We start from the raw sequence: 24,863 nt of genomic DNA on the forward strand, positions 1-24,863 counted from the left end.
TAGCCATCTGTCTTGGATGGTCTAGATACAACAAATCCTACATCGTGGCAGGGGGTATAGACTAGAGAGGCCTTGTGATCCCTTCTATCCATAAGATTCTATGTAATTACAGAACTTGGGAGCTTCATTTCCATACAGAAGATATTGCTGAAACACTTCTTGGAACATCACTCCATCCCTAAGTTTGTTCACTTTGTTAAAGTTACACTTGCTGATGTATGAGGGGTTTTTTTTTAGAACTGCTAAAATATAAAGCAGTTTTTGTTCCCTTTGTTTAAACAGCATGGAGAGGGTTGGGCAAGGTTATTGTGGCAGAATACAACTTTTGCAATACAGTAAGCATTTTGTCAGCAATTACAACATCCAAAGTTCCTTGTTCACTTACCAGGAAGTGCCTTGTATCAGCATCATCTTGCTGGGCAAGTCTGTAAATAGATCCTCCTTCAGAACACTCACTAAAAGCATCACCCTGTTCGAGTTCTCTCTCCCCCACCAACCACCTTCACCTTATATGATCTGACTGAAAGATAAAAAAGTCCAGCTCCTCCAAGGTCACAAATCACAGGACTTCAATGCAGTCAAATGCTACGCTGATGTACAATAAAGTGTAGCTCAACATGAATTTCCTTCACAATACCAATCCAGTTTGGCTCCTTTTTGCGCTGACTCAGACTGGTTCAAAGACAAGTCAGATCTTCAGATGTTAAGTTTTTGGTGAAGAGAAGTTTTCTGCAATTCACTAAACAAAATTAAACACAACTAACCACAGTAGCTATTCTTTGGTGACAATTCTTTTGTTCCAGCTTATCAAAAACTATGAACTGGCTCTTTGGTTTGCTTAAAAATTGCTTTAACTCCCCCCTCCACCTCTCAGATAACTTACTAAAGTTTTCTTCTAGAAGATTCCAGAAATGTAGCAATCTCTGGCATGGAGCCCAGAAGCTATTTTAACAGCACTCAGTCACACTACACAATCGTCCAGTTCAGGCAGTGAATAATAGTTAATTGAAATTGTTGGGGAAATTTCAGGAGGCAGGATGTAAAAAAAAAAAAAAAACCTGTTACAGAAAGAACCAAATATATTTATTATATAATTTTCTACAGTAGTTCGGCTACATATCATTTAAAAATTATTATAAAAACATTCAGAGGACAAAATTGTGTAAAAATTTCAGTATAATTACTCAACATAGAATTTTGAGCACATTAAAGACTCTGGAACATAACGATCATTTAGATAAACACATAATATTAGCGTAGGCCTTCCCAACATATACTGATGAATAGGCACCACGTATACTCTAACCCCAGGGAAGCTGCGGCCAGCACATCCCTCGCCTGCACTGCTTCCTGCCACCCCCATTGGCCTGGGACGGTGAACCGCGGCCAGTGGGAGCCATGGTCGGCTGAACCTGCCGACGTGGCAGGTAAACAAACTGGCCCGGCCCACCAGGGTGCTTACCCTGGCGACCCACGTGCCAGAGGTTGCCGACTCCTGCGCTAACCATTATTATGGGTAGGGTATAAAATGCATAGATGATTACCAGGGTCTATAGCAGGAAGGATTTGTCCATGTTCCCCTTTCAACAATAATTTATGTATAATAATCATGAATACCACCTACTTCTCACATTATAAAGCAAAGGCGCAAATACAAGCTAATTTGAATGTCCTACTTTGGCACCCAATGAAGAAGCAGATAGGTAAGGGTACACCAGAAAATACTTTCAGGGTGGCATTAGAGTTCATTGGAACTTGATCAAAGTAGTAAATGACCATATACACTGTTAAAGTATATTTTGTGCACCATGCAGTGTCAACAGGGAAAACCTAGACCCTTTATATGACAGTGAATCCAGTCTAATACAAAGATGCTTTCATGTGATGATCTGCTTTACTGGGAGAAAGATTCCTCAGTTATTCATATCAATAAAGAGATAAATACTTGATTTTCAATTCCCCATGTCACTTGCTGGGGCGAAAATTCTAGTTCTCAGTAGAAGTCGGTTTGTTTGGCAAGTAAATTACATAGCTAGAGGGTTAGCAATACTCAAGGTACTGAAATATTGATAGCTGCCAATTGATTCTAGTAGAAAAAAGCCCTGAATGTGACTGATTGTAGCTACTCACCAGCACAGACGAGTGTTGTAAATGACAGAGAAGGAGCCAAAAAAAAAAAAAAGATAGAGGTCAACATATTTTTTTAAAAATTAGTGATCATTGATTTCATTGCAACAAAATCTGTAATTAGAAAATATTTTCAGAAGTTATAGACATTAACGCCAACATTTTTAAGGCATTTGTATTGGATTTTAGCTGTATGACGCCTTATAGCGTAATCGCGCACTCCAGTCTCAAGCGAGACTACCTCTGAAGGCATTTTTCAAGAGAATTTCCATTTACTTCAATGGGAGTTATGCCTGAGTAAGAACCACAGGATTGGGCCCACTGATAGGAGTCTTTGCGGTTGAATCCCTGAATCACTCTAAAACTATTTTACAAAGCGCCAAATTCTGTGCTGGCTTATTAATTAAGGGAAATTTCACTCAAATGAAATCTAGCATAAGACAGTGCAGAACTGGATGCAGTGTATCCAGAGTTCTAGGTTTCTGCGTACAATCCATATACCGTAATTTATGGAAAAGCTGAGCTTAGAAATAGATCCTACTTTGAAGCAGCTTTTACAGCATCAAATGAAGCACACCCTTTATAAAGACTGAACTGGACGGTTCTACAGATATCATTTTAAAATAACGATTTGTACACTGCATAGACATTTAAATAATGAAGCTGATTTCACTGCATGCAAGGAATTATTTTCAGCTGAGGTATTAAAAGCGTGACATCTTTAAAATTCTATATATAGTAACAGTTAATACGCCAGGTGACTCAACAGCAATAATAATATTTGTGCTTAATATCTGCACACAGAGAGAAAAATGAACCTATTGCAAATGCTATCAAATTTATTTCCAGCTACAGCCAGGAGTTAGCCAGCTATCTAAATTCCCACTCTTCCAAAAGAAACCACATGCAGTCATGACATCTTCCTGGACTTATTACGCTAGTACTCTTTACACTGTAATTTTGTTTAAGCTAATCATACAAGTGGAAACAGATGAGAAAATATCCTGTCCAAGGAATATCAGCACTTGATGGGATCAAGCAGAACGATCCAAATCACATGGGTCATCTTAGTTGTCGTCATCATCTTCAATCTGCTCTCGCAAACCATCGCTCTGACGACTTTTTCCAGTCATTTCTAACAAGGCCTGAGCCTCAGGGTCTGTATTGAGGATGCTCTTCTTACCCTTTATCTTAAACAAAATCAAAAAGGCAATTTAAAATGTCATCACAAATGACAACAAGGTCAGGTCACCTTGAATATCCATAAACTGTTTGTTTGGTTTTAAAGATTGTTATGATGATTTCCCAGGTGAACGTAAACGGAAATGATTCACTAGGACATACCAACTACTTTGTGCCACTCCAGTGACACAAGTCAGCTGTAAAGTTGGCTCAGCAGGCCAGTTTACTGTTTACGGATGCTTTGGTTTACAAACCAGTCAGAGTATACTGGTTAATCTGACACAATATTTCAAGTACAGACATGAACTTTTAAGTGGTTCAAATACAATTTGACAGTCTTCCTAAAAGACCAGTTCTGTTTCTATTTACAGATGTGTGTGCACTGTATAGCCTCTGGGCATGTTTACATAATGTGAAAAGAAAATATCAGCTGCATAAAATAGACAATGTAACAGGCACAACTGAGGAAGATTTACTATACAGAGTTCTCAACTTGGCCTCAGGAGCAGAGAAACTTTCATGCAAGTTTATTTATGCACATCATAGGCAACAAGACCTTCCCCACTTGTTCTTATTGAAACCAAGCCCCACAAAGATTTCCTGCACCCCTGACTAAATGATGGCTCTCTAGATTCTCTTCTCTTTAACACCCAAAATAATCCCACTGCCTCCTTGATATTTACATACTTCAAATATATAGCATGATAGAGTCATTTAAAAGGATTACAACAGCACAGCCAATGTTTCATACAGACAGCTGCAGTAGTCCTGGTTTGTTCCATTTATGCCTCTCGTTCCAGTTGGCATACATACTTTACGTGTTTTACATTTCTGCAAGTATTTAGCTGCCATAGCAATGGGTGCTAAAGAAATAAATAAAATGTGATTTCTCACAATATGGACAAAAAGTCAACATATTTAAAACATCATCGAAATATGTTCAATATATTCTCCCTTGTATGTTTCTACACATGTAGGCGAATTTTGCCAGCGTTTGAAACACTGTATTCACCTACCACTGCGCCTTCTGGGAGATCTCCCACTGCCCACACCTCCATGGCATCTAGCGTAAAGTTTTCATTAGCTGACAGCTGAGGACTGTTGTAGGTGGTACAGGTAGGTTTCGCTCTGCTGTGTCCCTTCCCATAGTTACTGTCTATCCAGAGCCCAAAGTAATCATGCTGTCCTCCCATGCCCTGTGAAATAAAGCATCACAGTAAATGCTTATTAAACAAATATAAACCAGAAACTAGGCCAGGGCTCAGCGGTAGATTGTAAGTTGCTAGTTTTAGTATTCATGGCCAAATTTCCAAAGCTGGTAAAATAGGGCATTTCAGATAAACTTCTGTTTATATATCTACATTGAATCTTTGCGTGTGCAAACTATCTGTACAATACCCACCTTGCATGTCCTATAGGAGCATGACAATTCTGCAGATACATCAGCTGTACCTTGCTTTGGAAATGTAACCCGCTATGTAGTTTAACAGCTACTGTTTGTTTGACAACATACCCATTTTAGCCAAGTCTTTCCCATTTAAAGCAACATGAACAATTTGATGTGGCTTTCTTTAAAGCAAGATTTCACTGGGATGCAGTGATTACTGAAGTAACTAATGAGGCAATGCTGACACATTCTGTCTTAAAACATTTGCCTGCTTTTTTAAAATAACTGAAATCCACCATGGTGCTGAGAACTGGTGCAAAAGTCCTCTCCACCTGTAAGACCCTGTGTGGGACTCAACAGAGAACTTCCAGGGAGTAGTACACAGAGACAAACTTTACAACCTTTGTGCATAGTTTTTGATGGAGGTTTCTTTATGCCAGCCATGCATAAACCAGCATGAGGATGGCAGTGAGTAGAGACTAAGGATGGGTCATATGGATCTTCAATTATGCAGGTCTAGGGAATCTAACACCACGCAAGTGGTGTGGACATGTGCAACCAACTCTTCCAGCCAACAGGTTGGAGTGGTCGCATCCAGATGGGTGCACACCAACACTGAACATTGTTCACAACCTGAGGATGGATTCTACTCCTTAACTCCCCAGAAACTGCACCTGCCCAAAGCCCAGTTACTTGGGTTAGAAATGCATCAAATGGATTTTACCCTAAACAATTTACTGTTTAAATATGAACATCAGCTGTAAATAATCAGATAAACTGGCATCTTTACTCTGAATGAAAATGTATTAAGATGAGAAATCCTTGTAGTAAAAGTGCTGAGCGAATACACAAGATGAAAACTTCCTTTAAGAACCACAGCACATGAAATATGTCAGCTTAAAAAGGCAGAAACAAATACACAAGACACTTTCAAAGACCAGCCACGAATCTGATTTCCAAACTGTCATTTCTTAGTACTTACGAGTCCATTTGGGATAGTTTGCTGCCCATGATTCAAATACATGTAGTGGTCATTGTATCCAGTGTATGTGTACACCATAAGAGAGGGAGAAACGGAGAACAAAAAGCATCTGTTGTCACCTATAAATCGCATCCGTGTAAAGTATCAGAGACAAAACAATGGACAAAGTGTGACTTACTTATGAATAGGACAGGAAAGCAAGATCCCAAAAAGGAACAGCAAAACAGTTCAGAACAAGTACGGGTATGTCAGCAGCACGAGTACCGATGCTTAGTCAAGACACATAGCCAAAGTTCTCCGTTATAACTGTGCAGCACTACAGACATCAATGGGATTGCATAGCTGTAAATGAGGACAGAATCTAGAGACCATGGGTATGTTTGATTACAATGTAATGACTGGGCTACCCACAAAACATGCACGGGTTCACCTACATAGTTTTTAAATCCATTCAGTTAGAGCAGTGCAAACCCTTATGTGTGGACACTCCTGGTTCTATCTACAACTGGGATGCATCAACTCAGCTTGATCGACGTAAAAAACTTTTATAGTTAAGCTTGATGCAAGTTTAATATGAAGGTGTAAGGGACTGATGCTTCACCGCCTTGCACCACTGTTGTTGTTTACACCTGTACAAGCTAGGTGTAAAATGCCACGTAAACAGCATGTAGCATATTTTTATCTTGTACAGGTGTATTTACACACAGTACAAGACATTGGCGAATCAGGGCCTACGTTTTCCAATTCAGCAAAGTATGTGCTTAAGTTCTTTGCTGAATCAAGACCTCAGCTAGCATTTTCCCTGAGTTTAAGAAACACAGAACTAAAAATATGAAACAATATCTTGGATAATGCCCTACTGAACAGTTGGCAAGGGATCCAGACTGGAAGGTTAATTAAAACGAGCAAAGGTTTTAAAAACGTGTAATATGAAGTCAAATGAGTAAATATATAACTTAGGGAGTTGTATTAATAAATGAGAACGTTCAGCAGGGTAAGTTATCTATTAAATCAATGCAAACAGAGTTTCTACACTCACAAATCAATTTTCTCTGCAAAACTTCACAAGGATTTTAATCAAACCTCATTTTTCCTGTCTAATTTATCAGATCAAGGCGTGTTTGAATCAATATTTACAAGTTAAAAAGTGTCCCCTGCAATAAGATGTCATCAGTTTCTGCAACGTGTCTGCCATAACTGTTCTCTAAGGGCAACTGCTAAAGACCTGGTGCATGAATTCTCACCAGAAAATAACGGTGATAACTGCATGAGGCAAGCTGCATTTGAAAAGAAAACAACTTGGCCATTTAAAATTCTTCAAATCCTCGCCTCTCAAATCCCAGCCATCCCAAAGGCACTGATTAAACCACACGATGAGCAATTGGCAAGGCAATATATTTTGTAAATTAACCTGCTGGAGTGAGAGAAACACAAAAATCATATTTATATGTTACCTTGTGTGTATTTTTTCTTCAGTTACTACTTCAAAAGCTAAAGTCCCCTCTGCCCAAGTTTTGTAAAGGGAAAATAAAGGGTTCAGCTAGCATGAGTGAGAGCTTTTAGATCCAAGGGAAACCCCTTGTTGCTGTATTTTAAACAGGAACATAAATATCCATCCATCCATCTACAGAAATATCCATCTGTTAGATGTAAACATACTGAGACAAATTCTGCTGAGCTTCAGCAATGTAAATCTGGAGCCTTTCCAGCGATACAGAGCGGAATTTGGCCGAGCGTGTGTGTGTATTGGTATATTTTTTCACTGTGTAGAGCAGGGGTAAGCAACCTATGGCACAGGTGCCGAAGGCGGCACACAAGCTGATTTTCAGTGGCACTCACACTGCCCAGGTCCTGGTCACTGGTCCGGGGGGCTCTGCATTTTATTTAATTTTAAATGAAGCTTCTCAAACATTTTTAAAACCTTATTTAATTTACATACAATAATAATTTAGTTATATATTATAGACTTATATAAAGAGACCTTCTAAAAACGTTAAAATGTATTACCGGCACGTGAAACCTTAAATTAGAGTGAATGAATGAAGACTCCGCACACCACTTCTGAAAGGTTGCCGACCCCTGATGTAGAGCAACAGCCAAACAAACACAAGACCGCCATCTAGTGGACGTTTATTTTAATCTATTAAATAATGAAATCTGGTATAAATCTCTCGTTTATACCAATGGCGCTCCAGTGAAGTCAGTAAGTAGAACTGAAAAGATAATTTGTTCTAGGGTATTTATTTTGTGGTCAGTAAGTCCTGCGGATTTAAAAATTGTCAATGAATAACAGATACAAACTATAAAGCAACCATCAGTGTTGAGTCTGCATTCGTAATAGGACAGAGGAACTAGCCACGTTTTTACCAACATACAGAATTATAATTTCATTTTGAAGTAAGGAAGCAAGCATTTCCTACGTTTTAGAGAAGCATGATATCTTAGCCCAGTAAAATTCCTGAGTTCAGGAAGTAGATATAGAAAGGTATTCCTGCTAAACAACATGCAATGCAACAGATACCGATGAACCACACATCAACGACCAGTACGGCTACATTCGGGTTTTGTTAGAGCATCAGCCTAGCAGGTGAAGAGACATTTTCTAAGGGAAAACAATAAACGACAGAAAGAATGGTATGATTAAACTATGTTTTGTAAGGGTTCATCTGATCATAATGGTCCCTTCTGACCTTGAAGTCTATGATTCTATCTACCGGATGTTCTCGTACCAATATCATGGGCAATTCTGTATGTGAGAAAACAGAAAATAAAGAGTGGAGAACTACAGGGTCAACAAATTATTCTTCCACTGAGACAGATAAGCTTTTGAAATTAAGTCAAAAGATAGCCACATGTTAACATTTGGAAGAGGACAGATTCAACTGTCTTGCAAGAGTTCCTTTCCCTTCGCTCCCTTGATAAAAAGTCTTCATTAACACATGCCATGCAGCTACTCTAAGCCATGAGATTTTCTAGAAAAATAAAGAAATTCTTACCTTGAAATTGTGGTTTAACTTCCCATGAGTCTGATGCAAACCCACCAAAGATATATCCATCCAAGTCCTTTAAGACCAATATACAGGGACCCTGATTTATGATTTGCCCACAGAGCTGTGAAAAACTTTCTCCGTGAACCCGAGAAGAAAACAAAAGCCTCCACTTATGCTGTAGTTCCGAGGGCAGGTGTGAGTTGATGTATATGATAGAAGGGATGTCAAGAAGACTAACAAATCCTCTTCCTTTGATGCCCTTGCACTTTGGAACCAATTTGACGAGGTCGTTAGCCTGATCTGGGAGTGAATGCAGGACAAGGAGCCCCTGCCTGATGATAACATTGAGGAAAGTAGAGATCTGTGGAACCTGGAACACCCAGTTCTCAATGGTACTTTGATCACACATGGCATCCATGAGAGAAGGTCCCACGAGTTTCTTCCCATCTACATAATGAATGCATTAACACAAGATAACTTGTACATTTCTCACAAGGGATCTGCAAAGATGCTTATAGCATTCAAGTATATAGTTACTTGCCTTCTAATTTTTTACAGTGGAAACACTTATTCGCATTTGTTCATTATTCAAACAAATATTAAACTGCATATGGAAGGAGCTAATACTGTCTGCAAGATTAAGTGAATGTATGCATTGGAAAGGGGCAGAACTCTTGGTAATTTGGGACAACCTCTAGCTGTGCTGGAAAGATGGTTGAAAAATATGACGCCTCAGTTATAAGATATCAGATGGCTTCTACAAGATCATGGAATCACAGAATATCAGGGTTGGAAGGGACCTCAGGAGGTCATCTAGTCCAACCCCCTGCTCAAAGCAGGACTGTAGTGGGGCAGACTGCCCCACTCCCTGGGATGATAGGCTGTGGCAGGCCAGGGAGCCTGCGCAGCCTGGGAGCCAATCAGAAAAGGGCTTATGGGGAGCCAATCAGGGCCCAGATTGGAGGGAACCAATCAGGGCCAGGCTCACCCATATATAAAGGCTGCTCAGGAAGGGAGCAGTCAGTCTGTCCCAGGCCTTTGACAGGGGAAGGTCAGTCTCCAAGGGGGAGAATAGCACTGCGGACATTGCAGTGCTGGGCAGGCTCAGGGAGGCTAGACGGCTCTAGCCCATAGCTGCCAGGCTGCAGGCCCTGAAGGGAAGGGCCTAGCGGGTGCAAGGGGCCGTAGGGGAAGCAGCCCAGGGGAACAGACAGAGGAGGGGAAAGAAAGAAGACAGCGAGGCTGACGCCAGAGGGTCCCTGGGTCGGGACCCAGAGTAGAGGGCCCCTGGGCTGGGACCCCCTCCCCCTTCCTCCTTGCAGTACACTCAGCCATTAGCCGTAGGGAGTGGCCATTATAGACTACGCCCGATCCCTGACAAGAGGGATTAGACTTTGGGGTGTGTGGTTGCATATGGTGGCTGGAATGTCAAACTGCTGATCCATTGATCCCCGGAAGGGGGGTCCAGATGGACTAAGGGACACTGCTGGAGGGCAGTGGCCTCGAAGAGGATGCCGCCGAGCAGGGAGCAACGTGGGTCCAGCGACAGCAGAGGGCAGAACAATGGATGGGACACCACCAGGAGGGGGCGCGCCACTGGAATTGAGCTAATTCTCAAAATCACCAGCAGGAGGCGCCGCGGGTGGTGAGTCCCAACCCGTTTACAAGGACCAATCCCCAGACAGATTTTTGCCCCAGATCCCTAAATGGCCCCCTCAAGGATTGAACTCACAACCCTGGGTTTATCAGGCCAATGCTCAAGCCAGGTCTAATACCATGGCATAGCAAAGCATGGTCTCGTTCATCCAGCATAAGCAAAGACAGCCATGAATGGATATAAATGCACAAAACATCAATCAACTGTAAGCCATGTAATTCTACAACGCTGATGAGACCTAATGAGATAAAACACGTAGCCATAAATCTGCATGACTACAAATTAGATTGAACTGGGAATTCAAACTCAAACGGATCCCAAATTCTATCAGGAAGTGTAGGTGGGTAATTAAAATCTCCAGATCTGAGTTCAACCCTCTTGTTTTGGTTCTTAATCTGAATTTCGAACTCCAGGTCAGAGAGAGTAAATATCTTGCAAAAACGGCTGACTCTGCAATATTTGCACCATTTTGGCATAAATTATTTCAGTAGTTTCACTGCTTACCTTCAAGTTTCAGTTCTGATAACAGCTGAGAAGCCAGAGTCTTTACTCCACTGGCAGGATCTTGAGTCATCTCCAGATTCCAGCCCTTCAGCAGATTTCTGGATCTCAGTACATGGACTACAGAGGTGATCAGATCCTCTGTGAACTTAAAGGGCATAATGCTGCCATTACAACCTTCTTCTTTCCATATTTAAAAGAAAATTTGTCAAGAACACCACAGAGCACCCCACAAGGGTATTAATCGGTGCTTATCACAGTGGTCTGGGTGATATGGACGTCGTTGCCATAAGTAAATGTTATTAATAACACCTGTCCAGTATAGTTAAATTTCATAAATAATCATAGTTTGCATTTGTTAAGCACCCTTCCCCTAATGATCTCAAGTATAAACCTTAATTCTCAAACATCCTTCCACGGTATAGTAACTATTAAACAACTTTTACACATGGGTAAACTGAGAAGAAACAGAGGGTCAGATAGTGTAATTTACACTATCTGGCCTATATTGGAGGTGAAGTGGAGCTATACTGCCCCCAGAGGGACTTGGGAGCGCTCGGGCTGCATCAACCCGTTTGTTTGTGCAGCTTGTTCTCCTCCCTCTGGGTTCCTCTACACCCACTTTGGGTGTGTGAACCCTGAGTGTGCCTCAAGGGAGCAGTCTATATGCTCCTCCTCGTGCAGCCACTGACTTTTGAGACTGATTCACAGGGGGCTTATGTAAGTCCATCCCCACAGCACTACTGCCAGATTATTTCCCCAAGGTCAGAGGGAGCCAGTGGCTGAGCTAGGAAAAGCCCTGGAGTCCTGAATCTCAGCCCGGGGCTCTGACCACTACCTCCCCAAAACACTTAAGAAAAGCAAAATACACACAAATGATTTTTTTTTCCCTTTACCTCTTGGATTTGTTTTCCCTTCACAGGCCCTTCGATACTAGATATCATTCTCATTATTATGCTACACTTCTCCTCTACGTTGCCTTTTAAAAGGGCTGACATAAAAACTATGAACTGCTCCTTAACAATCTGTTCACTTGAGCCAGGTGACTTCCCAGTCAGGTCAACACTTTTCATTCCATTGTATAGCCTAAAGGTCATTTGCTCTGGTAATGCTTCCTGGACGTGGGCCTGTCAGAGAAAGAAGAGTTAAGGACAGATTTTTAACTGGGAAGAACAAGACATCTATAGGCAGCTAAAACAGTCCAGCTGATCTGTGCTTAGGTGTACTGGTTAGGAACTGAATATCCTACTATCTAATATATATATTAGAGTGAAACCTTCACAGAAGATCACTTCTCAAAGAGGCAGTCTCCATCTTCATCAACTACTTTATAGTATCCCTAAGGCTTCCAGCAGAATTTTGTAAGACCTTTAGTTACTTAGAAATTAATAGGCCATTGGTTCAAAACAAACAAAAGGAAGTATTTCTTCGCACAACACACAGTCAACCCGTGGAACTTGTTGCCAGGGGATGTTGTGAAGGCCAAAGGTATAGCCGTGCTAAAAAAAGAATGAAGTAAGTTCATGGAGGATAGGTCCATCAATTGCTATTTAGCCAAGATGGTCAGGGATACAACCCCATGTTCTGGGAGTTCCTAAACCTCCAACTGCCAGAAGCTGGGACTGGAAGATGGGATGGGCTGGATCGCTCAAAAATGCCCTGTTTTGTTCGTTCTCTCTGAAGCATCTGGCACAGGCCACTCTCAGAGACAGGATACTGGCCTGGATGGACCACCTGTCTGACCTAGTATGGCCATTCTTATGTAAAGGCCAGGGTCATTTTATTGTAACTATCTTAAACTAGAACTTGTAAAAAGTTAAAAACATGCAAGTGAAGGATTTCCATAAGAAAACACCGTTTCAAAGACCTGTGGCTCAGTTAGTGAAACCAAAGTTTTGACTGTATTATGCCAGTCTAAGATGCGTCTTTTTGGAAATATAGCTCACAAATGCATTTACAGAAATAAGTAAGTGAAATTTCCCCTGTCTAATTTTGCCTCTTAAAAACTAAATGCAGACAAGATAATTAACTCTGAAAAGTAACTAAGATGCATGTATAGTAACTATCTTTAGAAGGATTTTTACTCTGCACAGCATATTAAATTCAATCATTGGGCCAAATCTAGTTCACCTTACTCATGTAAAGAGTCCCACTGATGCTGTACAACAGAAATCAAAGGGACTGATCATGAGAGTAAGATGAGCAAGAATTGGATTACTGTCTAATTTCTATAGAGCTTCATAGAATATATCATAGACATAATATTCAAGGAGATCTCTGGCTCTTGACTTGAGAAGCTTTCACAGTATATAAACTAACTGAAGTGTACAAAATATATACATACACTAGAACAGAATGTGATTACATAGCATAATACAGAGGTGAGCAAACTATGGCCCGCGGGCTGGGGACCTTTTTATCCAGCCATTGAGCTCTGGCCAGGGGAGTGGGGACAGGGGCTTGCCACGCTCCATCTGGGGGAGTGGGGCCAGGGGCTTGCCGCACTCTCTCTGGGGGAGTGGGGCTGGGGGCTTGCCGTGCTCTGCCTAGCGCTCCCAGCCCTGACCTCAGTGATGAGCAGTTCATTTTGAGCACCATCTTCTGGGAAGATTCTTCTGGCAAGCAAAACGCCACATTGCACAGGTATGACTTCACCACCCCTATGCAGCAGTGTGCCAAATCCCCTCCTGGTTTCCTATGGCCCCACCCTCGAGAGCCTCGAGTGGAAGGTAACCGCCCAGGGGCCGCAACTGCTCCCATCTTAACTCAGGGGCCTCCGCATGTGGCACAGCTGCCTTGGTGTCACACTTCCAGCAGGGCCCCTAGGAATCCCTGCTACCGCCCCGTGGAGCCCCCCCCATGCACCACACCTCATGAGTCCTCTCACCACAACGCGGTAACATCCCTTACTACATACAAACGTTTAATGAATGCAACAGTGTAAACAGAACTCAAAGTACAACAGTAAGAACATTTTTGGGGGAAGGCTGGGGCATAAAGTTACAGGTGAGTTTACACCTGCCTCTTTTCGTTCACATGGGTTTTGGGATAGTGTGCCATGGCTCAAAATTGTCAGGGGCACTGACCCCCGACAAATCCAGGCTAGAGAGAGGGCCCAGTTTTTTCACAGTGCATGCCACCTTGTAAAACAGCAGTTTGAAATAAGGGCAGCAGTTAGGATTTTCTTTTCCCTTTCAAAAACGAGTGCTGCAAAAAAAAAAAAAGGAAAGTGGACAGTGAGTGTTGGGTTTTTAACAAAGAATGGAACGCAAAATATTTTTTCACAAACGTGAACTCGAAGGCTGTATGCCTGATTTGTCAGGAAAGCATCGTGGTGTTCAAGGAATACAATTTGAATTGCCATTTTTCTACTAAACATCCTAATTATGTCAGCAATTTAACAACTGAAGAAAGGGCAAGAAAAGCTGAAACTCACCACAAACTTAAAAACTGAGCAAAATACTTATGTGCGACAAGCTGCAGTTCAGGAAGCCACTACAAAGGCAAGTTATGTTCCAGCATTTAAAATCACTAAACAAAATAAGCCTTTTGCTGAAGGGGAGTTTTTGAAAGAATGCATGGTTGATGTTGCTGGCATGCTGTGACTGGAATACCAAAATACATTTGAGAACATTAGTTTGCCACAAAGAACTGTTACTCGCCGTGAAGAAGTAGCTGATGAACATTTGGCTTCTGAGTAGAACAAAAAAGCACAGGGCTTTACATTGTTTCCGTCAGCTCTCAATGACAGCACTGACAGGAAGGACACAGCAGTTACTGAATTTTGTCAGAGGAATTGACAACAAATTTGAAATCACAGAGGAATCTTTATCAATGGAATCAATGAAACGCACAGCTAAGGATTTATATGAGAGGTGTCTGGTTCCTTGAACATCTGAAGCTCCCCTGGAGTAAACTGGCAAACATAACCACAGATGGATTACCAAATTTAACTGGGAAAAATGTAGGACTTTTCAAAAGAATTCAGGACAAAGTAAAAGAGTAAGACCCTGATAAAGAGGTGATTTTTCTGCATTGTATTATATACATCTGCAAAAATGTTCTGGACACTGATCGTGTTGTTCACACAGTAGTGAAAAATAGTGAACTATATAAGAGCGAGGGGACTTAATCATCAGCAATTCATTTCCCTTCTTGAAGACACTGACGTCCAACACCCTGACTTACTTTATCATACAAATGTCCGCTTGCTCAGCCCTGGAAAGGTATTGCAGCAAGTGTGGGAGCTCAGAGATGAAATTTGCACTTTTCTAGAGATGCAGGGGAAAGAAAATGATTTCCCTGAATTAAAGAATTCAAACTGGGTGTGCGACCTTGCTTTTGGTGTGGCTATCTTGACCCATCTAAATGAACTCAGTGTAAACTTGCAAGAAAATAATGTGTTTGTACACAAATTGTATTCTAGTGTGACAGCTTTCAAAGCCAAGTTAGTCTTGTTTTCAAAACAAATTAAGGACAAAGTGTTCGCTTATTTCACTGTTGGAAAGTACTTGGAAGTGTCACCAAAACAGAGAGAAAAGTACAGCAAAATTTTGAGTGACTTGCCCAGAGAATTTTCTCATTGATTCTCTGACTTTCAGAAGATGAAGACAGCTGGTGTCATGCCCACTGTCATTTGACTACAAGAAAGCTCCACAAGAATTACAACTGAAGCTTATTGATCTCCAGTGCAATTCCACCTTGAAGGAAAAGTACAATTCAGAAAAACTGGATGAGTTTTATGCCTTCTTGAGAGAAACTAAGTTCCCAAATATCTGCAAGGTGGCACAGAAAATCCTTGCTTTGTTGAACAAGCATTTTGTTTGTGTGTGAACAAACATTTTTCCCTGCTGAATTACAATAAATCTCGCTACAGATCCCATTTAACTGACCAGCATCTCTGCTCAGTATTGCAGAGTTCCGCAACGAGAATGAAACCGGACTTTGATGCCATTGTAAAAAAAGGTGACTAGCTGCACTGTTCACATTATTCAAAGAGGGCGTGGAAAGGGGTTAAGTTTGGTTTAATTATTGTAATACATTGTTATGATGGCATATTTATAAAAAATAAAGTTTTTTATTTTTATTTCCACTAAAATGTATCTTTATTCAATAGAGTTTATTTGAATATCTCGGAATTGTTAATTTCATGCGCGTTCATGGCCCGCTATGCAACTTCCATACCCAGATGCGGCCCTCAGGCCAAAAAGTTTGCCCTCCACTGGCATAACACCTAAGGGACAGAATGTAAAGCACTTCACATAATATGTTCAATACCTTCGGCCTAATTCATCTCTAATTTCCACTGGTGTAATAGCAGTCAGAGATCAGAATCGGGTTCCTTCAGTGCAGTGCCCCTTCTAGTAGTCCCAGTGAAATAAATGTCCACACTCCTGTGGACATCTGTGGAAGCTGGACCACACGCTATATGTACAGCAAAGCCAATATGCAGGGTTCAGTCCCACTGATGTCAGTGGTAGAACTCCCATTGATTTCAGCCGCCGCAGAACTGGAACCCACAGTCTTAGGGCAGGTTTACACTGCCGCTTAAGTCCATCTAATTTACGTCGCTCAGGGGTGTGAAAAAGAGACACACCCCCCTACCCCCTAGAGTGACACAAGTTACAGCAACTCAAGCGCTGTCCACTCCGGCACTATACTGACAGGAGAACGCTCTCCTGTCAGCACAGAGCATCTTCACCAGATGTGCTACAGTGGTGCAGCTGCATTGGTGCGCCAGTGGAGAGCTTCTAGGTTAGACCTGCCCTTAGACATTAAGCATATTATATCGAAAGAGGGACTGACACCTAGGGTACTGGTACGTAAAGAGGTTTTCTAAAAGTGCCATAGGATCTTGAAGTGAGACAAGTAGCAGGAACTTATGCCATGTCTACACTATGGGTGCTAGAGTGCACAGCTGCAGGATGCCACTATTGAGTGTAATGTAAATGCGTCCTATATTGATGGAAGGGGCTTTTCCGTTGATGTAGGTAATCCACTTCCCCAAGCAGTGGTAGCTAGTTCAACAGAAGAATTTTTCCATTGACCTAGCTGTGTCTACACCAGGAGTTGGGGGGCTTAATTACACTACTCAGGAGTGTATATTTTTCGCAGACTTGGGTGATGTATCTAGATTGATGTACATTTAGGCATTTGACTGCTGTCACACTAAAGTTGTCAAATGCTACAAAAATATTTTTCCTCCTTTTACTTGATTAGAAAATTAATGCAAAGTTAATCACAGAGTGTAATATGTTAATTTACATGGCTTAATCACGCAAAATTAAATGTTCTCACTTCAGTACAAGGGTGAAGATTAGTGGCTGTGAGAGCAGTCAAGAAAGACATAACCAAACATGAATCTAATTATGTTACAACTTGCCAAGAAATTCTGTAAATTACAACACACCCATAAATTCTGGATAAGAGAAATATTCTCTCCATTTGTTGGCTTCTGCAAAGCATATTCATATTGCTGCTAAGATACATCAGAATCAGACCTGTTGTTTTCAGTTGGGTGCAACTGAAGAGATATTGAGTACAAATAAACCTCAGTTATTAATAATCTTGAACTGTAAGAAAAAAAATTAAATATATCCTTCCCCCTCAAAAAGCAATATTTAACATGCAATTAAAGTGAAACAACACCTAAAATTAACTACTACCTTAATCTCTTTTTTCTCTAGAAAAATATTCAATAAATTACATTACAGATATATTAAGCATGATAGGTTTTCTTGCCTTTAACATTGCCAGGGTCACAGCTTTTCTGGGAGCTTTTCCAATCTTTACTTCTCCTGATCCATCCAACCCAGATAAGGTATCAAATACTCCATCGATATCTGTCTTTTCCTCAGGAAAGAACCTTGAAAGGTGGTTCTCATAGCAACCGCTTTCCACATTTCCCATCTTTTAAAAAAAGTGATGGAATCCTATGAGGAAGATGAAAGGAAAAAAGAAGGATAAAAGCATGGGAAAAACAAGTAATTTTTTTTTTTTGGGGGGGGGGGAAATACCTCAACACTGAATAGAAAAAACTCCTCACATATACAATAACTCCCTACTTAACGTCTTCTCGCTTAACATTGTTTTGATCTCATGTCTCTGCTCAATTACAGACCATGCTCCATTTAAAGTTGTGCAATGCTTCGCTATAACGTTGTTTGGCTGCCTGCTTTGTCCACAGCTGGCAGCCCCCCAATCAGCTGCTGTACCCCCGCCCCGCCCTGCCCCACACAGTGCCTCCCGCCTGCCGGCAGACCCCGCGGATCAGCACCTTCCCTCTCCTCCTACTCGCGACAGGGAGGAGTGAGAACTTGGTGCGCAGGCTTCCCCTCACTTCCCTGCCTCCTGAATGCCACAAACCAGCTGACTGCCATGGGCAGGAGGCAGGGGAGGGAGGGAGGAGCCTATGTGCTGAGCCCTTGCTTCTCCCCCCTCCCTCCTGAATGCTGCAAACCAGCTGATTGCCACAGGCAGGAGGGAGGGGGGAAGAGCAAGGATGCATTGTGTGGACTAAAGGGAGAGGAGGGGAAGAAGAGGCAGGTTAAGGGTGGGGGCTTGGGGGAAGGGGTGGAGTGGGTGGGCTGAGAGTTGAACTCCCGCCCCTGGTGCTTGCAGAGTAGAGAAGCTGCTGCTGTGCAACGTGCTTCTCCTAGCCTACAGCACCTTCAGCCTCCTCGCCTGCCTCATTGTCTCCAGTGCCAGTGGGCTGTGCCTGTGTGGGGTAAGGCAGGGGCACCTCCCAACTATAGTACTGCACTCTATGGCAAAAAAAATTAATTCCCTGGAACGTAACCCCCCCACTTACATTCATTCTTATGGGAAAATTGGATTCACTTAAAGTCACATTTTTCAGGTACATAAGTACAGCATTAAGTGAAAAGTTACTGTATGTGCAAGTTTTGTGAAGGGGGGAAATAATCAAATTAGTCATAAAATATCGCCATTAGGACTCTGTGAAAACAGAGATTGAACACACTTGAAGAAAAATGTGAACATTAAAAAAACAACACGTAGTGTAAGTGTAAGAGCCCACCCTTTCTACCAATACAAACATCATTTGGGGCTTATCAAATGGAAAAAAATAATATGATTTAATGATTAAATTAGTTTCAACAGAGTTAATGTAAAACTGTCAGTTGGAATACATCAGTAAATGCTAGTGAACAAGTTGGTTATGGAATCTTTATGACGGATTATGTTGTTTCTTTCTGATGGGTTTATGGACTGAAGACAACTCTGCCAGTAGAACATGACAGGAAAAAACACATCGGTCATAGGTAGGGTCTCAGTGAAGAACAGCTGCTAATTTCTTTTTCTATAGACTGACTTCATAAGTCATTCAAACAACAGCCAAGGAAAATGACATGACAAAGCACTCATAGATAAGGGCTCAAGAATCTGGTTCGTATGGTGCTGGTAACTTATGAGAGATAGTACCCAACCCACAGGATTATTATGTTAAACTACAACACCCCAATGCTAACATGAGTTTCCATACTATGTAGATAGGTAATCTGCTTAACACTATCCTGAGTAGTAGACACTTCCTCTGCACAGGAGGAAGGGAATGGTGCCTTAATGTCTAATTTTGAACAAGACAGTTATTAAGGACTCTCAGCAAATGAACAAGCCTAGCCCTGGGAGCACAAAGGGACAGCTGCAACCCACATAAAACTAGTTCTCTCCAGAGCTCAAGAGGAAAATTTCCAAAAGCACAACAGCCATTTCAAAACTCAAAGGCTGAGAACTTTGAAAGGGAGGAACAACAGGAACAGGACCTACTTTTGGAAAAGCCACCTTTCCTATACCTCCATTCTGTTTCTGCGTTGAGCATAGTTCAGCCAGGACACTCAATAGGGCTCCGCATATTTTAGGAAAAGATTTGCTAACTTCCATTTAGTTTTGAAAAAGGTATTAGTGATGAATAAGTCTACTTTAGTGGCTACCAATAAACCTTCTTCATCCACGCTGATTTAGACACGTTTTTTCAAAGTTTGCAAACCCTTCTTGGCTTCTCTAGAACCAAAACCCCTTCTCTCAGATGCCACCACCACCACCTTTTTCACCCTTCTTACTGGACAACTCTACAGTCTAAGAAGTCATCTATCTACAACGCAGTGGAATCAACAAACTACCAAAGCTTTACCTGCACATTTGCCCCTTCCCAAGTTATCTTTCCATACAAACACACAAAGCTAAATATCAACAACAACTTCTAGCAAACAAGCCACAGGGAAATAGTAAAGGAAGGAAATTCAGCATGAAATGATTTCCCGGGCCTAAGTTCTAGCGCTGCTGAATTAATTCTGATGTGGTGTTAGCTAGGTATTTGAGGCAAAGTTGAAAACAGGCTGTGACGAGATCCCCAAGGTGCAGCCTGAGACTGTGCCCCTTTCTCTCTCTCCAGCCTGGGCTGTGTCTCATAATGCCTTGCTAGTGACCAGCACCAAACCCCTCCAGGTGCTGTTATCACTCATCACAACCGGATGTGGAGACCCAACACCCAGCTAGTTTGCGTGAATGCTCCCAGAGCCACTCATGAATAACACAGAGAAAGGCACCAGAGCCAAATCTCCCCAGCTCCCAACACTGTACCGCAGGAATATACCGTCTTGCACTGCTCAAGACGAGCAATGCAGATTTATTAATTGGTTCACCACTTCATCAATGGAAAGTGGACATACACCAGCCTTTGCAAAACCAGAGCAAATTTGCCACACACTTCATACAAACTCACTGGTAAAGATAAACAATAAAACAAATTTATTGACTACAAAAGAGAGATTTTAAGTAAAATTAAGTGATAGGCAGAAAGTCAGAGTTAGTTACCAAAAGAAATAAAATATAAGCATACAGTCTAAACTCTCACCCCTGTTAGACTGGGCAACATCTAGATTAAGCAGTTTTCTCACCCCACTGGATATTGCAGTTCATAGTATACAGATTTCACCCTTGAAATCTGAGCCAGTTCCCTCAGTTAGAGTCTTCAGAGTGTCCTTGTTGCTTGCAATGGAGGTCGGTGAAGGAGAAAGGGGGCCCATGCTTGGCCTGTGTTCGGTTTTTATCCTCAGTTCAGGTGCTTGGAAAACACAAGTCCAGGCACGTCTGGGTGGGCATTGCTGAGTCCCCAGGCAAGGTTGAGCAATTGTCCTGGTGTGGCCTCATGCAGATGAGTCATTGCATTGTAGCTCCCTTGCTGTACAATGGTTGTTGATGGGTTGTTTGACACCCAGCCCCGGTGTTGGTTACTTTTCCTGCTGTTGCCTCTGGGGAGGTAATATCTGGCTGATTCCCCATCTTACAGCATGTTTTAGTGACAACCATATAACATACTTCTCATAACTTCATATACATTAATGATATACATATATGTAGGGTTATCAGATAGAAACCTGTGAAAAAACAGGATACGTGGTGGGGAGTAATATGCGCCTATATAAGAAAAAGTCCCAAAAAACGAGACTGTCCCTTAAAAATGGGACATCTGGTCACCCCAAATATATGGATAGAGAAATGAGTTTCAGCAGATCATAACCTTTCCCCGATACATATAAAGCATATAAAATAAGGTAACATCACGATTATATAAAATGAGGAATATGAGGATTCCAGAACACTCCCCCGAGGTACAGAATATCACAAACGCACACTAGAAAACAAATCCTGGTCTCACTCCCTCCATGGCTGCAGCAGAACTGATGAAGGTCTACTTTATGGAGAGCAGAAGAGAGGTAGGACCACACACAGGGGTTTGTATTGCCCATATACTGCAAAACTGTGTTCTGGATGGGCTCCCTGTACTCCAGAGTGCAAGGGTTCATGTGGGAGGGGTAAAGAGACTCATATCCATAATGACAGATATCAGAGTAGCAGCCGTGTTAGTCTGTATCTGCAAAAAGAACAGGAGTACTTGTGGCACCTTAGAGACTAACAAATTTATTTCAGCATGAGCTTTCATGAGCTACAGCTCACTTCTTCAGATGCAGAAGTGAGCTGTAGCTCACGAAAGCTCATGCTGAAATAAATTTGTTAGTCTCTAAGGTGCCACAAATACTCCTGTTCACATCCATAAGAGGATGCTGGGTGAACAGGGATGGGATGGATTGGAGATGGGCTGCTGCCCTGTGTGCTGGGGCAGTTCAGCATGCACCCACGCAAACTCAAGGCTTTTCAGAAAATCCAACAAACCACAGGCTAGCAGCTGTTGGGACAAGGATCCTTAACTAAGCAGATCCACTAGCCACTCCTGCCTGGGCTACTGAGCCTGGAGGAGGATTCCCTGCCCAGCCCCCTCATCCCCTGCAGATCGTGTGCACAGCCTGGTCACTCAAATTCTGAGCAAGGGCTGAGATTCGGCCCTATGGAAGCACTCAAGGGTTTCAAACAGATTTACTGTCCTGTCCTAACAGCTGCTGGGCAGGAGCTTCCTGAAAAGTCTCACAGTGAGACCACCCCTGGGTGCAGGCTACACAACCCCAGCCAAGAGCAGCACCTGCCACTGCCCAGCCAGCACCTCCAATGGACATGAGCAGGCTTGGAAGAACCAGAAACGTTGATTTCCCCAGGCAAATAGCCAATAAACATTTCCGTGGATGATGATCAAAACTAACAGACGGGCAAAGCCACCTGCTTTGAGCGCACTGCTTGAGAACTTATTAGAGTTTGATGTAAGGATATTTATTTTATGTAGTCTGGCGCTGACAATGTGTGTTTTAATGGTTCAAAAGCTTTGACTCTGTGACTCTCAGTACCTGCTGTCATTAACGAGTTCCGGCCTGTGCGTCCCCTCGCCCCCCATCTCACAACTGTGAACACTTGAAATTGATAAAAATTTAAAAAATGCTTAGAAATAAGCATCGCTGTTATAACAAAAATGGACAGTTTGTTTTGCCAGGCTTAAAGACAGATGTTTGGCCAGGCCTAAAGTAGCACCTCGGCCCCCCAGGCCAATAATCCCTGGGCTCTAGCAACAGGAGCACTCACCACTCCCCATTCGTGCCAGGAGCTCTCCCCTAGGGGTATTGCTAAGGGGGGCCACCAATGGCTAGAATCTAGGGCCCCCGTTATGAATATTAACGTGCCAATCTCATTCATATGAATAATTAGCCCTGGTTAGACACACGCCAACTAATTAATATGCACAGCCGGCCTGTGAATATACGCGATCCACCCCTCGTTAATAGGCGCACCCTCTGCACAGGCGCACGATATGCAGATTAGCTCCTGATCCGCACTAACGAACAGCAGACGTCATTAACCGTTACGATTAACGGTTATTAATAGTTACGGGAGGGCCCCTAATTCATAACATTACCCCGTCTCAATGAATATTCATGAGCACGCCCCCTCATTAATATTCACAGCTCCCTTTGTCCCCGATTCTCCTCCCCTCACCTGGCCGCGGCTGCGCTCCCCGGCGTCTCTCCGCAGCGGCCGCCTGACTCCCGGTCCCGAGCGGCAGCGAATGACGTGCCCGCCCCTCAGCCTAGACGGGCCTCCTGCCGGGGCGGCAGCCACCCGTGAGGGGCGGGCCCGAGGCCTGACGGATGGGTCGCTCCGCTAATAGGAGGGCGGCTCCGGGTAGGGTCCCAGTATCTGTGGGAGGGGCTGTGCCGCGATCATGTGAGTGGGCCGGGTCTGAGGCGTGACGTCAGGTTGGAGGGCGGGGTCTCTGCTGCAGGGCTCCTCCAAAGATGGCCGCCCTGGCCACGCCCCTTTACTTCATCGCTAAGGCCGACTTGAGGTGAGGGAGTAGGGTTCTGTGCCTAGGAGAGGGAGAGGGAGAGCGAGAGCCCCCGCCCCCTGCCAGGGGTCGTAGCCCAGTACTGCAGGGCCAGTCCATGTGTCAGAGGCCCTGTACTGCAGGGCCAGTCCATATGTTATAGTCCCTGTACTACCAGGCCAGACCCTGTGTCACCAGAGTCAGCCTGTGTGTCATAGGTTCTGTGTTGCGAGGCCAGCTTGTGTCTCATAAGCCCAGTACTGCAGGGCCAGTGCATGTGTCAGAGGCCCTGTATTGCAAGACCAGCCTGTGTCTCATAAGCCCTGTACTGCAGGGCCAGTCCATGTGTCATAGTCCCTGTACTACCAGGCCAGACCCTGTGTCACCAGAGTCAGCCCGTGTGTCATAGGTTCTGTGTTGCGAGGCCAGCTTGTGTCTCATAAGCCCAGTACTGCAGGGCCAGTGCATGTGTCAGAGGCCCTGTATTGCAAGACCAGCCTGTGTCTCATAAGCCCTGTACTGCAGGGCCAGTCCATGTGTCATAGTCCCTGTACTACCAGGCCAGACCCTGTGTCACCAGAGTCAGCCCGTGTGTCATAGGTTCTGTGTTGCGAGGCCAGCCTGTGTCTCATAAGCCCAGTGCTGCAGGGCCAGTGCATGTGTCAGAGGCCCTGTATTGCAAGACCAGCCTGTGTCTCATAAGCCCTGTACTGCAGGGCCAGTCCATGTGTCATAGTCCCTGTACTACCAGGCCAGACCCTGTGTCACCAGAGTCAGCCCGTGTGTCATAGGTTCTGTGTTGCGAGGCCAGCTTGTGTCTCATAAGCCCAGTACTGCAGGGCCAGTGCATGTGTCAGAGGCCCTGTATTGCAAGACCAGCCTGTGTCTCATAAGCCCTGTACTGCAGGGCCAGTCCATGTGTCATAGTCCTTGTACTACCAGGCCAGACCCTGTGTCACCAGAGTCAGCCCGTGTGTCATAGGTTCTGTGTTGCGAGGCCAGCTTGTGTCTCATAAGCCTTGCACTGTAGGCCAGCCCATGTGTCATAGTCCCTGTACTGGCAGGCCAGACTCTGTGTCATCAGGGCCAGGACCAGCCTACATGTCAAAAGCCCTGTGTTGCAGGACCAGCCTACATGTCATAGGCCCTATTGTGCCAGGCAAGCCCCCGAGTCATAGGTCCCAAACTGCTGGTCCCTTAGGGAAAATCCCATACTGCTCTAGTGCTGGGGCCAGCCTTTTTTTCATGGGCAGAAGGGGCCAGCAGTACAGAGCCTAAAGTGGGGTCAGCCTATGCCATAAGCAGTGTGC

At 43.4% G+C, this 24,863-nt stretch overlaps 1 protein-coding gene across 4 annotated transcripts; it reads right to left on the reverse strand.

The window, feature by feature from the left end:
- Positions 1 to 1,422: 1,422 nt before the first annotated feature.
- MEAK7 (MTOR associated protein, eak-7 homolog) lies at positions 1,423 to 23,361 on the reverse strand. 4 transcript variants are annotated; one of them, XM_030581641.1, is made up of 8 exons: positions 23,226 to 23,361; positions 17,568 to 17,758; positions 11,723 to 11,953; positions 10,830 to 10,974; positions 8,675 to 9,115; positions 5,679 to 5,797; positions 4,326 to 4,505; positions 1,423 to 3,317 (listed from the first exon to the last, which is right to left on the reverse strand). In XM_030581641.1, the coding sequence occupies exons 2-8, from the start codon at positions 17,733 to 17,735 to the stop codon at positions 3,195 to 3,197; spliced, it is 1,407 nt and encodes a 468-aa protein (XP_030437501.1). In that variant the 5' UTR covers positions 17,736 to 17,758; positions 23,226 to 23,361; the 3' UTR covers positions 1,423 to 3,194. The 4 variants fall into 4 exon arrangements, with proteins under 4 accessions (XP_030437501.1, XP_030437502.1, XP_030437503.1 ...); XM_030581642.1 differs by lacking the exon at positions 23,226 to 23,361 and adding an exon at positions 22,583 to 22,646; XM_030581643.1 differs by lacking the exon at positions 23,226 to 23,361 and adding an exon at positions 20,782 to 20,986.
- Between the last annotated feature and the right edge of the window lie 1,502 nt (positions 23,362 to 24,863).

This window comes from Gopherus evgoodei, chromosome 12 (genome assembly GCF_007399415.2).
Source record: "Gopherus evgoodei ecotype Sinaloan lineage chromosome 12, rGopEvg1_v1.p, whole genome shotgun sequence".
Classification (NCBI taxonomy): Eukaryota; Metazoa; Chordata; order Testudines; family Testudinidae; genus Gopherus; species Gopherus evgoodei.